Source organism: Oenanthe melanoleuca, chromosome Z (genome assembly GCF_029582105.1).
Source record: "Oenanthe melanoleuca isolate GR-GAL-2019-014 chromosome Z, OMel1.0, whole genome shotgun sequence".
NCBI classification, from domain to species: Eukaryota; Metazoa; Chordata; class Aves; order Passeriformes; family Muscicapidae; genus Oenanthe; species Oenanthe melanoleuca.
In genome coordinates this window covers 22393489-22409836 of record NC_079362.1, presented here as the reverse complement: position 1 = coordinate 22409836, position 16348 = coordinate 22393489, and the positions used below count along the sequence as shown (strand labels likewise).

Genomic DNA, 16348 nt, shown 5'->3' with positions numbered 1-16348 from the left:
CCAGTTGCTGTTTGTTAGCAGACTGCGTTAAGTGAAGCCAGCTATTATATTTGCAGAATTTTGCTTTCATGTGCCTAATGTTGTAGTAAACAGCTCATAAACTGTAAGTTATGATATTAAGGCAGTGGGCAAAAGCCTCGCATTCTGTTATTACTGAGATTTTGTGCATATAATGTCAGAAGACAGTATTTCCTCCGAAATATTAATGCTGCAGCATGGTACTTTACACTGCAAGTAAAGACAAGACAAGCCTTTATGTCAATGAACATACAACCGAAAATGAGTACAGAAATAGAAATGGAAGCCTAAGGGAAAATAGCATCACAAAATGAACAAAATAAAGGTAGAATTAACTACAAACACATATGCATATGGGTAGTTAATTGCACTTTATCTAGATACAGTGAGAATTTACATTGCTGTTTAAAAGGAAATAGAGGATATACGTGTGAGATGATAAAAATATATTTTAAAAGCTTTCTCAAGACTTAAATCAAGAATACACATTGGGTAAAAAAGGTCCAGAATAAAACTTCACTTTTGAAAGCCTGTGGCTAAACAGCGAGTGAACACTACGAAGATGATCAAACTCTCTACAAATGGGGTGCATATGTAGCATTAATATTTTTTCTTTAATGTGTTAAGAGATCACAACTGATGTCACACTGACATTTTTAATTTCTGCCTTGAGGACTTTAAAACAAAGGTGCATATAATTAGAAAGCAACTGGACAGACTACAACTCCTCATTTATTAGCTGCTCAGAAATCACGACCTTCACTGATTATTGAAAGTTCCAAAGCATGACAATTTGAGACAAATCTATCTGTTTTCCATGGTGTAAGCAGAAATGAACAATTAGAAACTATGTGCAGACAAAATATGCCAGATGTCAAAATAAGCATTCTTAGTAGGAAATGGATAGCAATTGTCCTATCAAATTATTTTCCTTGGCATTGTGAAATAATGCAACACATTCTGAACAGCAATTAAAACCACCAACAACCACTAACAAAACACACACATAAACCAAAAAACCAACCAACCAACAACAACAACAAAAAAAAAAAAAATACAAAGCCCAAAATATAAAATAAACATTAAAAAGTATTCAGAACTGTATATCAGGAAAAGTTAATGTGCCAGGGCAATCAATATTACAGTCAAAACCTGCCAATTTAACTAATGCTGTGGCTGTTTCTGAATTTCTTTACCATTGCCATGCAACAACAATAGAGGAGACGTGTGAAATCAGACCCTTCGACTATGACCAGTTAAAGTTGTTCAGTGACAGCCATAGGTAAATTTAAAAAATTCTTGTAAGATCAGCCCAATTAAAAGCAGAGAGAGATGTTTTAGAGCCAAAAAAACTATCCCAGTTCAAGGGTAGCATTTGATGATCTTGCATTTCTGATTATCAGCCTCTCAAGTTCTACAATTATTGCATAGAATTATCATCTATTTCCTACATTTATTTCCATATCACTCATTTCCGACATGTGATAATGCACATTTTCAGAAGTAAAAAAACCTAAACCAACAAAAACAAAAGGAAAAAAAAAATCCCAATCAAAACCAAACCCACCAACAAAAAAACCACAACCTGACGTAAAAAAAAAAAAAAAGAAAAATAAAAAAAAACCAAGAAACATTAACAAACAAAAATGAAGTTTTGGATAAACTCTGTTTGAGAGCTTACTCAAATATTCTTACAATTTGAATTATTGTAGAAGAATTAGCAGCAAGACCCCACATTCATCTACTATCCAAAAGAGGTACATGCTAACTCACAAAGAAATCAGGCAACTAAATAAAAGTAAAAAAAAAATTCAGTGAAATTATTAAACAGTAAGTATTGCTTATGACTCAGAATATTCCTGAGCTATGTAATACTACCTCCAGCAGAACCAGTACCTCTGCCCTAAGGCAGTGACAGAGCGCTGGGGCTGCTCCTGGTGCCTCTGAGGGCAGCTGGGACTGCCTTGGCTCTGCCTGGGCTGCCTTCTCTGCCAAAGGCAAAAGCAGAGAGGCTTGTTTGTGCTTGAGCAGAAGGCTGGCCCCTAGCTAGTGAGCAGGCCCCAGGCAGCTCTCTGGCTCTTTTCTGCCTGTGGCTTTTACTCCTCCTCTGCCTCGGACACTTTGTGCTCCTAAGTGGCTCTGCCAGTGAGAGTTGACGTGAGCAGAGAGGCTGCAAAGGCCTTGCCTTTGCTCTGAAGGCCCAGTCCTTAAAGGCCCATCCTTTTGCCTTATCACATGAGATGCTATGCTTGAAACAAAGCCCTTCTTGGAAAGGCCAGCTGCTGAAAGGTGGAGAAGATTGCCCTCCCACCTGCTGATCTCAGCAGCTGCAAGCCAAGTGACTGCAAAGGGCCCAGAGCTCGCCACGCTGGGGCTGCACTTGGGATCATGTGTGGATTGCCACCTGTGTTTGACAGTGAGTGCCTTGCACTGCTTTTGTCTTTCAGGGGGCATTGTGAGTCTGGGCCAGCCGACACAGAGGTACACGGCATTTGAAGGACTTGGACGAGGGTAAGTGTGACGCCTGCTCCTTATACAAAAGCGTGGGCCAGGTCTTTGGCTGCTGCAATATCAAGAGTGAAGTCAGGCAAGCTCCAAACACGGTCAAACTCTGCCTTTCCCTCCTGCCACCTCTCAGGACTGCTGAGTCAGGGCAGTCCAAAGGCATCATCAAAGCCAACTGGGTGCCGCCAATGTCTTGCTTGTGGCAAGGAGCAGGACCTGGAAGATCCCCTGCCTCTGCACCTTCATGGCCTAGAAGAGCACCTTGGCACCCAAGAAATGTCAGACTCTCAACCACACTGTTTGGAATATGATTTTTCTCCACTTTTTGACATGCGCATGCATGCACACCCACACATGAGTACACTTGCCCTTAGGTTTGGAACAGACCTAACTGGGCGTGTGCCTATGGGGATTTACAGCAGCCCTTGCTCTTCATGCTGGAGCTGAGTTTGCTCTTGCACACCCTGCCCTGCATGGCAGAGGCTGGTGGGCTGATGAGCTACGGGCTGAAGAGAGGCTGCAGCCAGGCATTTTCTAGAGAGGCCAGGCAGCCTGGGGACATCTCCTGCCTGGCCTTGCATTCACTGCCACAGACTGAAGACCTTTCTCTGCTGCCGTTTTCTTTCTAGGGGATTTGGAGCTGTTTATAAAGCCCTCGATGCCAGCACGGGACAACAGGTAAAGTGTCGTCATCCCCAGCAGATTTTGCAGCTCTGCAGCACTTTCCCCACTGCTGTGAGCTCAGCCTGGAGCTTCGGGTGGCCGCTCCATGTCTGCAGAAGAGGCTGTTGCTCTGAAGCAAAGTCTTGTCTGGGAGTGCAGAATGCACTTGGGCCGGGCTGTGGTGTTTCTCCTAAGCTCTGCTGCCCAGTACCAGGGCAGTTTGGCGCAGCTCGCTGCCTCATTGCACAAGCACTGGCTCCGTGCTCCCTGAGATCTCGGGCAAGGAGCGACTTGTCAAGTTAGTGGTCTTCAATGTCCTTTCAGGTGGCCATCAAGAAAATTCGCCTTCATGGGAAGAGATCCGAGGAGCTGGCTGCCAATGAAATCCTGGCCATGAGGGACAACAGGAATGCCAATATTGTCACCTACTTAGACAGGTTGGGCTGTTGCCATGTCGCTCCTCCTTTAGATAGGGCAAGGCAGAAGAGAGCAAGCCCTTTGGTGCGTGGCAGAAAAGGGAGCTGTTGATGATTTCTCTAGTCGTCGCCAGGGCATGGCAGGAGGTGGCACTGGGTGTGCAATGATCTCTTGTGGCACACGTAGCTTGGAGAGCTGTGCAAAAGGCTGGCAGAGGCCCTGGGGTGATCAAGCTGTGGCCATTGCTCTCTCGCCATGCTCTGGTTTTCTTCTTGCAGCTACCTGGTCCATGGGGAACTCTGGCTGGCGATGGAGTTGATGGACGGCGGCACGTTGTCAGATGTGCTCAGGGCAGTGTACCTGGAGGAAGGACAGGTCGGCACTGTCTGTCGGGAGGTGAGGGATCCCGCTTGTGCTTGCCCTGGCCTGCCCAGCGTGGCCCTTGTCAGCTGGTGGGTAGGAAGAGAAGAGATTTCTTGCTCACACCTTTCTTTTGGAGCTAACGTCACACCCTGGAGAAGAAGGAGGAACATCTGGAATGAACTGCCTGTCGCTTTCCTGGCACTCCCTTGGCTCTGTTCTTGCACGCTTGCATACCCTTTGTCTTCTGGTGCTCATGCTCTCTTGCTCGCTTGCTTTCGCTGCTTTTGTCTTGTCAGCTTTTCCTCTCAGCCTTTGCATGCAGCCGGTCTGACTGTCCTGCATTCCTTGCCCCTCTAAGCAGGCTTGTGGGTTGCTAATGGTCAGGCTCAAGGCAATGGAGATGTCCTCAACTTCAAAGGAGAGTCATTCAGGCCAGATGGCATTGGATTCTGGACACACGTCTAGTGTGCTGCTTCCTCCTCTGCTGCCACAATGCTCTCAAGAAAATCTTTGCCATGACACCTCTTAGCCAAAATTCATGTGATTTTTACCAAAATCAGGAAGGGCTTTAGGAATCTCAGATGCCTTCCAAGAAGACAGACCTCTTTGAAGAGCGTTGAAGCAGCACGCTCTTTCCCTTTCTCTGTTCTGACCCTGATGTTGCGCCCTGCCTCTCAGCTCCATGACAGAGCTGTCCGTCTCGTGGAGCCCTTTCCTTTTCTGTAACTTCTACTCAGGTGCTGAACTTTTCCCCTTGCCTCCGTCCTTTCTCTCTCAGTGCCTACAAGGACTGCATTTCCTTCACTCCCACCAAGTCATCCACAGAAAAGCCGGCAACGTTCTTGTGGGCATGGACAGATCAGTCAAACTGGGTGGGTATCCCTGGGCAGGTGCAGCGTTGCCAGCATGTGCTCTGGGGCTGCTTTTGGGTGACTGCCAGGTGCCCACAAGTGCTGCTGGGCATGTGTGGGAGGTGAGGGTGTTTTTGTGGCAGCCAGTGCCTTATTTTGCTGGCTCCAGCCCCGTGGGAGCAGAGCACGGCTGCCTTTGCAGCCGGCTGCAGCGGGTGGCCTGGTCAGGCTTGGCGTGGGCAATGCTTTTGCCCGCTTTGGCAGGGGGAGCTGCCTTTGACAGGCTTTGTTTTTCTCCTCAGCTGACTTTGGCCTCTGCGCTCAGCTCAGCCCTGAGCGCAGCAAGCGCAGCTCCAGGGTGGGCACTCCCGGCTGGATGGCACCAGAAGTGGTGAGAGGAGAAGCCTACGGCCCCAAAGTGGACATCTGGTCGCTGGGGATCATGGGGCTGGAAATGGTGCAAGGGGAAGCTCCTTTCCAGAGGGAAGCCCGTCTGAGGGTAAGGTGCAGCTTCTAAAGGGCTGCTGTGCTGAGAGCTGTTGTGGCTGGGAAAGGAGCAGCTGCAGTGTCCTCTTCCATTTCCTGTAGGTTGGTGAACTGATAGAAAGGAACGGGCCCCCACAACTGCAGAACCCCGGCACCACTCGGCTCTCCTGCGCCTCTTCCTGAGCTGCTGCCTGCAGGCAGACGAGGACGGGCGCTGGTCTGCCCAGAACTGGCGCTGGAGGTGAGAAATGCAAAGCGGCCAAAGGGCCTGGGAGCTGAGGAGCCCCGCAGCAAGGGATGAAGAGGAGGGTGGGCCACGTGGGTGGCTGAGACAGGTGCGGCACAGGAAGGCCGAGGGGCAGATGGTGCCCTCGGTCCTCTTTGTGCATCTTCCCGGGAGCCAGAGCAATCCTGCTGGAGCCTGTGGTCTTGCCAAGTAACAAGGAATCCTTTCTTTTGAACCTTTTTCCTCTGGGCAGCATCCCTTTGTGACTTCAGGCCATCCTGCCTCCAGCCTGGCCGCTCTGATCACTCAGCCAAGCAAGTGCGGGAAGAGCGAGAAGAGACGTGCCCCACCAGCTGAGAGGAGTGCAAAGGGGATGCCTGCTGTTTTGGCCCAGATTCCCCCATGCCCTGAGTTTTAGAAGAGCTCTTCCAGAGCTAATGATTTCATCTTTAGAGATTTTCTTAGGTTTATTAGGTTTTTAGGTAACTATAGTATAGAAAGCTTTGTTAATGTGCATTGTTTAGATAAGAGTAGGTTTTGATAAGAGTAGGTATTGTTGATGTAGGTAGCTCAGAATTTCCTTTAAGCAGAAATAAGAATGAAGTTCAAAGAACAAGCAGACAGAAGAACTGGACCACGCACGTGCTGCCACCTGTCAGCGTGAATAATGCTGGGAAGAGAGAATGAGGAAGATGAAGATGATGAAGTCGCCAGATGACGCTCTGTTGCAGCTCTTATTCAGCAGGAGTTGTGTGGAGAGCCAGAAAGGTTTCCAACTAGGGAATGCAAGCCTGTTCTGTTCCCTGAGTCAACCCCGTGCCCTCTCCCAGCCTTTCAGTCACTCCCACCCTAATTCCCTGTTGGTCCTCTGCTCTGGCCCTTCCCTTGTGGCACCCCCGTTCACCTGATAATTGGTCCCTGACGCTCTCCCCCCTCATTCCATGTACTAAACCTGGACCCTCACAAGACTCCTTGCCTTTGTTCCCCAAACGCTGGACAATGCTGAGGTGGCTGAAATAAACATCTTCGTAAAACCCTACAAAGGCCTTTCCTGCTGATTTCACCCCAAGCAATTTAGATGCAACAGAGTGGCAATAAAAGCTCAGGAGCCCCAGAGCCCTGGCAGGTTCCCTCCCTTGCCACGCTGGCTCTGAACTGGTCCGTGCCTTGGAAGCCGTGCGCTGCGGACGGCTTCTCCCCTTCGTGGCTTTGCGCTGCTTGCCAGCGGCCCAAGGCTCTTCCCCCTCACGGAGGGTCCCCTCTCCGCCCCACAGGCCCCCTGACAGCTGCCCCCACCAGCTGCCCTCTAGAGATGTTGTCCCTCTCTCCCTGGAATCCCCCAGCTCCAGCCACCCCTCACGGCAGGGCAGGAGGAGGAACCAGGCCTGCTTGCCCCCTTTCCTGGCGGTCACTGGCTATGGAAGAGTAAAGGAGGGCTGAAAGGGCACCTTTTCCTTATGCTTCCCTCTCTTCAACCTTTGGGCCTCCAAGGTGCTCAGCTCCAGGGATCCGAGGGCCTGCACTCGCTTTCCTTGCAGAGGTGTCATTCTTCCTTCTCTAAGCCCTGCAATTTCCTGCTTGATGGGAGCTGACTTGCAAGTGGGGAAAACCAGATGCTTTCAAATTGAGCAACTCTCCTGGGTAACTGTTGGGGGTTGGGCTTTGTTCCTTTACTGCAGCAGTTCAAGAATTTTTCCCATTAGTATGAGAAGGAAGCCTGCCGGGTTACACCAGGCTATTTCAGGACTCAAGAGAAGTGTAGCTGGGCACTGGGCTCCGGGGTTTTTCACATTTGCCAACGAGGTGAGGGAGGAGACTGCCCTCCCCATCTTCAGCTCATGTGGGTGGAACAGCGGGAAGCCAGGCTCTCTGCTGGGGACAATGCTCTGCATCCACTCCGCTCCAGCCTACCACCTCTAAGACCACAGCTGACCAACAAAACTCAAACAATGAGTGGAAAGCCCTTCCTCCACCTTTCCTCCCATGTGGGACACAGCTGCCACTGCCCCTTTCCCCCGTCCTGTCTGCCACCTCCGCAGTAGCACGGGCCCTACCCCACCTTCCAGCACCGGGACCGAGGGCAGGCCGAGTGTGTGTGCGGCTGAAAAAGGGACTGGAACTGTGTTATTTCTTCTCTTTTGTTGTTCATTTTCACAGCTGCTCTTGCTTCTGTTTGTCCGTTAGATATATCAGTAAAGAGCTGGTATTGCTAGCCCCTTGCCTCTGCCTGAGAGATCCTGATTCCAAAATTATAATACTCGGGAGGGAGCGGGCTTACATTCTCTATTTCAAACAGGACCGTCTGCCTTTATTGGAAGACACCTGTCCTTCAATCCGGGACAGTAACTCCTGCAGAATCAGCATAATTTCATGCCTACTAAGAACGACAGAGAATGAGTAGGTTGGAAAATGTTGTTGAGCTTATCAAATCCAACGTGTAACCTACCACCCTCTCATTAACTAAATCACGGCACTGAGTGCTACAACCAGTCTTGTTTTTTAACAAGGACGGTGGGCCTTTGCAATTGCATTGATTTTCAAATACTACCCTCAGTGTCTGAAGTGTGAAGAGCCAGCCTAAGGCCCCTCAAAGACACTGTCTTGTCCAACACAGGTCAAAGCTCCCAAGGGAAGACCTAGTAAAGTCACGCCTCAGGCCTGCTACTTCAGCTGAGGAGGAAAGGACTGGGTGAAAGTGACTCAGCTCAATTGCAGGTTAGAAAAACTGCAGAGGTAGAAAAACCATTGGAGAGGTAGAAAAAGCATGGCATGTTACATCGTGGTTCATGGGGATTGTTGAATGATGTTTTTAAGACTGAAAAGTGTGGAACTATCTACAATCAAGTGGCTCTCCTTCGCACCTGCCTGGGGACTCTGCATCACTACAGAGCCTCACCTCACGCCCAACAGATGAGCATCTGTGTGGGCTGAATCACCAGGAAAGCGAACTAAGCCTGGGATCATCGTTCCATGAGCAGAGTTGATTTCCAGGGCAGTGCATGCACTTGTTGCCTCCTGGCACCCAGCATTTTCTTTCTCTCTCAAGCTGGCTCCTGTCTTGAATTGGGATTCTGCAAGAGAAGAGAGTGAGTACATGTCGTTTCTACTGGGATTTGGCTGTGCAAATGCCTGCAGGGAATCTTCCAGGGAGCATGGAGCCTGGGCAAACAGCTGTGAGAGTGCGGCTTTGGACCGTTGCAAAGGGGCCTTCTTTGGGCTCCACATCTGCAGGGCATTGCAGAGCCGTGGGCCGCAGGCTGCAGCCAGAGCTGCCGCACAGCAAAACTGTGGCAGCCCAAGAATCAGCGCACGGCTCTTCTGCATCTTCTGAGACTTGCAGTTGCCAGAGGAACAGCAAGCAGGACAAGAAGAGCTCTGCATCAGGAGGTAAGCCAGCATCTCCCTGAGCCAAAGGGAGGTCAGGAGGCTCCAAACTGAGTCAAAGCAAAGGTGAACACACCCATGTGCTCAAGAAGCAACTGCACACTGCAATACCCCTGGAAATTTATTTCCCTTGCTTCTTTGTCCCCTGAATGTCATTGAAGAACTTTGGCTTTTGAGAAGCAACTGAGATGCCAGAAGTTGGAAGCACACTTGCTTTTCGTCAAAGCCTTGGAGATCAAAAGTCATGTTTGATTGCATTTTTGTGGCGCCAGCTGTCCGTGCATTTCTGAGTTTGCTTGGGATGTCTCAAGCGCTGGCTCATGGAGCATGAGGAATTTTGCTGGTGCTTTACGCCTGAGGAGAAGCGGACAGCTTTTCTTTTGCATCAGCTGTACAGGAGAAGGGGTTTGCTGGGCACAAGTACGGCAACAAGGCAGAGCAGCCGCTCTTGTGAGGTCACGGCAGCGGTGCCACGTCACAGAGCTGTCAGCACAGCGCCGTCCCGGGGCGCGCGGGGCCTCGCTGTCCAGAGCGGCTCTTGCGCTCGCTGGCTGCGGGAGGATCCTTGTGATCAAGGAGTTCTCAGCAGACGGCCTGCACCCCGAGAGGAGTCTCGCTTTTTCCCTCGGTGACATTCAGTGTGCAAACCTGCAGAGCACTGCTAAAATGATCAAGCAAGTCTGTGCCGCGGTTTGCACCGTTTTTTCTATTGCCTATTCCAGCTACTACCTGCTGCAGCTGACTCGTAAGTGAAGGTTTCCTGGGGGTCACATCACTGGCCTGTGCTTCACTCTGCTCTTTATGGCCGAGTAGTGATTGAGTTGATTTGGGAGCAAAATGACATTCAGCTGCCCCCTGTGGGAAATCTGTTGCTAACAGGGACAGTTCCAAAGGGGGTTGTCTGTACACGTGCTGGCTGGAAGTATTTCAAATGTAACCTGTAGCAGGTTGAGTTCCCTGCACGGGACAGTGCGTGCCAGTGGAGTCGTCATTCCTTCAGCTTGCTGCTTCAACCTAGACCACTTGCAAAATGCAGACTCTAAGGAGAGATCCTCAGAAACACTTGTAAACATTCTGCGTTCTCTCTGGGAGTGAGGGAAAGCATCTTTGGCTCCACATTCTGCCATTTAGGGGCCTTGGCTCTCTGACTTGACCCTTTATGGTGTGCCAAGCGGTGGTTCCCTTGGCAATGCAGCACAAACTCCAAACCAGTTAGAGTTTGCTGCTGACCCCAGGACATGTTCCCAGTTGTCTTCAGCAGAGAGCTGCCGCAGGGAAGAGGCCCGTGGGGAAGATTTCCTTGGCTATGGTCTTCAGAAAATTGATGGGGATTGCTGCATGCAATTTCTGAAGCAGTACATAAAATGCAGCAAGAGAGAAAAACATTGCTTGAGCTGTTGGGCAGAACAGGAACTCTGACTCGTGAAAAAGCAGCTGGCAATTGCGTGACCATGTTCCTATTTCCCTCGTGGCACAAGAGGCCCAAATGTAGACAGAGCCTAGGGGGAGCGTCCTTGCTGTTCTCTTCCTTGCCGTGGGAAAGAAGGGTTGATCCTGGAGGCACGTTGGGAAAGGGGAAATGTTCTCTCTTGGGATTAAATTGTTCTGTGGTACTCCACAAGACAGGCACGTTTCTAAGGGCATCTGCCTCCTTTTCCTTTGCTCGCTGCAGGTCACCTCACACGTGCTTGGAGACAAGACGGTCCTTTGGTGAGTGGCGAAGGAACTTGTGACCTTGCTGGCGTGCAAGAATTGTGGGGCAAGCTGTGAGCTTGGCCTGTTGCAGGAGAGCGTAGAGTGCCAGCCTGGAGGCTGATAGAAAGCCCAAGCGGCTGTTGGCCTCAGCAGGAGCAAGGCAGCACTGGCTCTTTCCTCATTTGCCAATGAAAAGCCTTTCAAGAGAAGAAAGCAAGTGCAGCAGCCAAATGCAGCAAGATGGAGTCGCAGCTAATTCACCCTATTTTAGGATTTTCCTGACTCTGAATCCCACTTGTGTCAAACTCTGTGATTCCCCTCTTCTGGCTCTATGTAAAGGGCAGTGGGTTGGCAAGAAGAGCTGGGATGCAGCTCTGAAGGGCCACTCCTTCGAGCCTGAAATGCAGAGGGAAATGTGTGTAACAGATCCAAAAAGGCACATGCTCTGGGCTGTCTTCTGAGACACCTGCATGCCAGCTGCGGGGTATCTTAGTTGCTCTGGGGAACAAGGAAGTCGAAAAGCAACAATGCTCTGGGGCCGAGCTCTCATCTCCTTCTGCATCTTTGCAAATGCCTCAATACCTTGTAGCAGGCCACTTACAGAAAAGCTGATAAATGTTGCATACAACAGCCGATCCATGAGTTCCTGTATCCAAGTAGCCTTTGGTTTCCCATTGCCTCTGAGTAGGGGACATCCAAAAGCCCCAGCCCAAGTGGCCGGGCGCTGGCTGACAGCACCTCCCTGAGGCCTTGCCTTTGCCGTGTGCTCTGCGGAGCACGTGTGCCAGCCACCCTTCTGACGGGCAATCCTTTCCTCTCCAGCTCCACAGACGCCCTGCACGTCAGCGTGCCGCCCGGCAGCCCCAGAGGAGAGAGGAGCAGAGCCTGAAGAGCCTGAGTACGTCTGGTGAAGTTCTTGTCTGCCAGAGCACTGTGCTGTCTGCGTGTCTCGCTGTGGGCCGTGGCAGATCCTCCTCAGTGCTTCAGTGTCTCAGAGGCACTTGGCTCTCCCTGCAGAAGCTGTGCCTGTGCTCTGAGGCAGCGACAGAGCGCTGGGGCTGCTCCTGGTGCCCTGAGGGCAGCTGGGACTGCCTTGGCTCTGCCTGGGCTGCCTTCTCTGCCAAAGGCAAAAGCAGAGAGGCTTGTTTGTGCTTGAGCAGAAGGCTGGCCCCTAGCTAGTGAGCAGGCCCCAGGCAGCTCTCTGGCTCTTTTCTGCCTGTGGCTTTTACTCCTCCTCCTCTGCCTCGACACTTTGTGCTCCTAAGTGGCTCTGCCAGTGAGAGTTGACGTGAGCAGAGAGGCTGCAAAGGCCTTGCCTTTGCTCTGCAGGCCCAGACCTTAAAGGCCCATCCTTTTGCCTTATCACATGAGATGCTGTGCTAGAAACACAAAGCCCTTCTTGGAAAGGCCAGCTGCTGAAAGGTGGAGAAGATTGCCCTCCCACCTGCTGATCTCAGCAGCTGCAAGCCTAGAGGACTGCAAAGGGCCCAGAGCTCGCCACGCTGGGGCTGCACTTGGGATCATGTGTGGATTGCCATCTGGTTTGACAGTGAGTGCCTTGCACTGCTTTTGTCTTTCAGGGGGCATTGTGAGTCTGGGCCAGCCACGCAGAGGTACACTGGCATTTGAAAACTTGGACGAGGGTAAGTGTGATGCCTGCTCCTTATACAAAAGCGTGGGCCAGGTCTTTGGCTGCTGCAATATCAAGAGTGAAGTCAGGCAAGCTCCAAACACGGTCAAACTCTGCCTTTCCCTCCTGCCACCTCTCAGGACTGCTGAGTCAGGGCAGTCCAAAGGCATCATCAAAGCCAACTGGGTGCCGCCAATGTCTTGCTTGTGGCAAGGAGCAGGACCTGGAAGATCTCCTGCCTCTGCACCTTTATGGCCTAGAAGAGCACCTTGGCACCCAAGAAATGCCAGACTCTCAACCACTGTTTGGAAATGATTTTTCTCCACTTTTTGACATGCCATGCAGTCACACCCACACATGAGTACACGTGCCCTTAGGTTTGGAACAGACCTAACTGGGCGTGTGCCTATGGGGATTTACAGCAGCCCTTGCTCTTCATGCTGGAGCTGAGTTGCTCCTGCACACCCTGCCCTGCCTGGCAGAGGCTGGTGGGCTGATGAGCTACGGGCTGAAGAGAGGCTGCAGCCAGGCATTTTCTAGAGAGGCCAGGCAGCCTGGGGACATCTCCTGCCTGGCCTTGCTTTCACTGCCACAGACTGAAGGCCTTTCTCTGCTGCCGTTTTCTTTCTAGGGATTTGGAGCTGTTTATAAAGCCCTCGATGCCAGCACGGGACAACAGGTAAAGTGTCGACATCCCCAGCAGATTTTGCAGCTCTGCAGCACTTTCCCCACTGCTGTGAGCTCAGCCTGGAGCTTTGGGTGGCCGCTCCATGTCTGCAGAAGAGGCTGTTGCTCTGAAGCACAGTCTTGGTCTGGGAGTGCAGAATGCACTTGGGCCGGGCTGTGGTGTTTCTCCTAAGCTCTGCTGCCCAGTACCAGGGCAGTTTGGCGCAGCTCGCTGCCTCATGCACAAGCACTCGCTCCGTGCTCCTGAGATCTCGGGCAAGGAGCGACTTGTCAAGTTAGTGGTCTTCAATGTCCTTTCAGGTGGCCATCAAGAAAATTCGCCTTCATGGGAAGAGATCCGAGGAGCTGGCTGCCAATGAAATCCTGGCCATGAGGGACAACAGGAATGCCAATATTGTCACCTACTTAGACAGGTTGGGCTGTTGTCATGTCATTGCTCCTTTAGATAGGGCAAGGCAGAAGAGAGCAAGCCCTTTGGTGCGTGGCAGAAAAGGGAGCTGTTGATGATTTCTCTAGTGTCGCCAGGGCATGGCAGGAGGTGGCACTGGGTGTGCAATGATCTCTTGTGGCACACGTAGCTTGGAGAGCTGTGCAAAAGGCTGGCAGAGGCCCTGGGGTGATCAGCTGTGGCCATTGCTCTCTCGCCATGCTCTGGTTTTCCTCTTGCAGCTACCTGGTCCATGGGGAACTCTGGCTGGCGATGGAGTTGATGGACGGCGGCACGTTGTCAGATGTGCTCAGGGCAGTGTACCTGGAGGAAGGACAGGTCGGCGCTGTCTGTCGGGAGGTGAGGGATCCCGCTTGTGCTTGCCCTGGCCTGCCCAGCGTGGCCCTTGTCAGCTGGTGGGTAGGAAGAGCAGAGATTTCTTGCTCACGCCTTTCTTTTGGAGCTGATGTCACACCCTGGAGAAGAAGGAGGAACATCTGGAATGAACTGCCTGCCGCTTTCCTTGCACTCCCTTGGCTCTGTTCTTACACTTGCATACTCTTTGTCTTCTGGTGCTCATGCTCCCTTGCTCGCTTGCTTTCGCTGCTTTTGTCTTGTCAGCTTTTCCTCTCAGCCTTTGCATGCAGCCTGTCTGACTGTCCTGCATTCCTTGCCCCTCTAAGCAGGCTTGTGGCTTGCAAATGGTCAGGCTCAAGGCAATGGAGATGTCCTCAGCTTCAAAGGAGAGTCATTCAGGCCAGATGGCATTGGATTCTGGACACACGTCTAGTGTGCTGCTTCCTCCTCTGCTGCCACAATGCTCTCAAGAAAATCTTTGCCATGACACCTCTTAGCCAAAATTCATGTCATTTTTACCAAAATCAGGAAGGGCTTTAGGAATCTCAGATGCCTTCCAAGAAGACAGACCTCTTTGAAGAGCGTTGAAGCAGCACGCTCTTTCCCTTTCTCTGTTCTGACCCTGATGTTGCGCCCTGCCTCTCAGCTCCATGACAGAGCTGTCCGTCTCGTGGAGCCCTTTCCTTTTCTGTAGCTTATACTCAGGTGCTGAACTTTTCCCCTTGCCTCCGTCCTTTCTCTCTCAGTGCCTACAAGGACTGCATTTCCTTCACTCCCACCAAGTCATCCACAGAGATGTGAAAAGCAGCAACGTTCTTGTGGGCATGGACGGATCAGTCAAACTGGGTGGGTATCCCTGGGCAGGTGCAGCGTTGCCAGCATGTGCTCTGGGGCTGCTTTTGGGTGACTGCCAGGTGCCCACAAGTGCTGCTGGATCAGTGTGTGGGAGGTGAGGGTGTTTTTGTGGCAGCCAGTGCCTTATTTTGCTGGCTCCAGCCCGTGGGAGCAGAGCACGGCTGCCTTTGCAGCCGGCTGCAGCAGGGTGGCCTGGTCAGGCTTGGCGTGGGCAATGCTTTTGCCCGCTTTGGCAGGGGGAGCTGCCTTTGACAGGCTTTGTTTTTCTCCTCAGCTGACTTTGGCCTCTGCGCTCAGCTCAGCCCTGAGCGCAGCAAGCGCAGCTCCAGGGTGGGCACTCCCGGCTGGATGGCACCAGAAGTGGTGAGAGGAGAAGCCTACGGCCCCAAAGTGGACATCTGGTCGCTGGGGATCATGGGGCTGGAAATGGTGCAAGGGGAAGCTCCTTTCCAGAAGGAAGCCCGTCTGAGGGTAAGGTGCAGCTTCTAAAGGGCGCTGCGTGTGCTGAGAGCTGTTGTGGCTGGGAAAGGAGCAGCTGCAGTGTCCTCTTCCATTTCCTGTAGGTTGGTGAACTGATAGAAAGGAACGGGCCCCCACAACTGCAGAACCCCCGGCACACTCTCTGCGCCTCTTCCTGAGCTGCTGCCTGCAGGCAGACGAGGACGGGCGCTGGTCTGCCCAGGAACTGCTGGAGGTGAGAAAATGCAAAGCGGCCAAAGGGCCTGGGAGCTGAGGAGCCCGCAGGAAGGGATGAAGAGGAGGGTGGGCCACGTGGGCCTGGCTGAGACAGGTGCGGCACAGGAAGGCCGAGGGGCAGATGGTGCCCTCGGTCCTCTTTGTGCATCTTCCCGGGAGCCAGAGCAATCCTGCTGGAGCCTGTGGTCTTGCCAAGTAACAAGGAATCCTTTCTTTTGAACCTTTTTCCTCTGGGCAGCATCCCTTTGTGACTTCAGGCCATCCTGCCTCCAGCCTGGCCGCTCTGATCATCTCAGCCAAGCAAGTGCGGGAAGAGCGGAGAAGAGACGTGCCCCACCTGAGAGGAGTGGAAAGGGGATGCCTGCTGTTTTGGCCCAGATTCCCCCATGCCCTGAGTTTTAGAAGAGCTCTTCCAGAGCTAGTAGATTTCATCTTTAGAGATTTTCTTAGGTTTATTTAGGTTTTAGCTAGGACTATATAGTATAGAAAGCTTTGTTAATGTTGCATTGTTTAGATAAGAGTAGGTTTTGATAAGAGTAGGTATTGTTGATGTATGGTAGCTCAGAATTATCCTTTAAGCAGAAATAAGATGAAGTTCTCAAAGAACCAGAGAACTGGACCACGCACGTGCTGCCACCTGTCAGCGTGAATAATCTGCTCGGAAGAGAGAATGAGGAAGATGAAGATGATGAAGTCGCCAGATGACGCTCTGTTGCAGCTCTTAGTGTCAGCAGGAGTTGTGTGGAGAGCCAGAAAGGTTTTCCCAACTAGGGAATGCAAGTCCTGTTCTGTTCCCTGAGTCAACCCCGTGCCCTCTCCCAGCCTTTCAGTCACTCCCACCCTAATTCCCTGTTGGTCCTCTGCTCTGGCCCTTCCCTTGTGGCACCCCCGTTTCACCTGATAACTGGTCCCTGATGCTCTCCCCACCCACTCATTCTATGTACTAAACCTGGACCCTCACAAGACTCCTTGCCTTTGTTCCCCAAACGCTGGACAATGCTGAGCAGTGGCTGAAATAAACATCTTCGTAAAACCCTACAAAGGCCTTTCCTGCTGATTTCACCCCAAGCAATATTTAGATGCAACAG

The 16348-nt window shown here is 51.6% G+C and overlaps 1 protein-coding gene and 1 pseudogene across 1 annotated transcript; both read left to right on the top strand.

Moving 5' to 3' along the window:
- The first annotated feature begins 279 nt into the window (after positions 1-279).
- Positions 280-5886, top strand: LOC130265436 (serine/threonine-protein kinase PAK 3-like; annotated as a pseudogene).
- Positions 5887-8681: 2795 nt separating this feature from the next.
- LOC130265434 (uncharacterized) lies at positions 8682-15655 on the top strand. Its single transcript, XM_056514536.1, is given in 12 exon segments — positions 8682-8916; positions 9311-9658; positions 12189-12424; positions 12870-12917; positions 13226-13338; positions 13595-13712; positions 14456-14555; positions 14839-15035; positions 15128-15179; positions 15182-15258; positions 15499-15568; positions 15600-15655. Coding segments are annotated over 12 exon segments (1650 nt in total).
- The last annotated feature ends 693 nt before the right edge of the window (positions 15656-16348 follow it).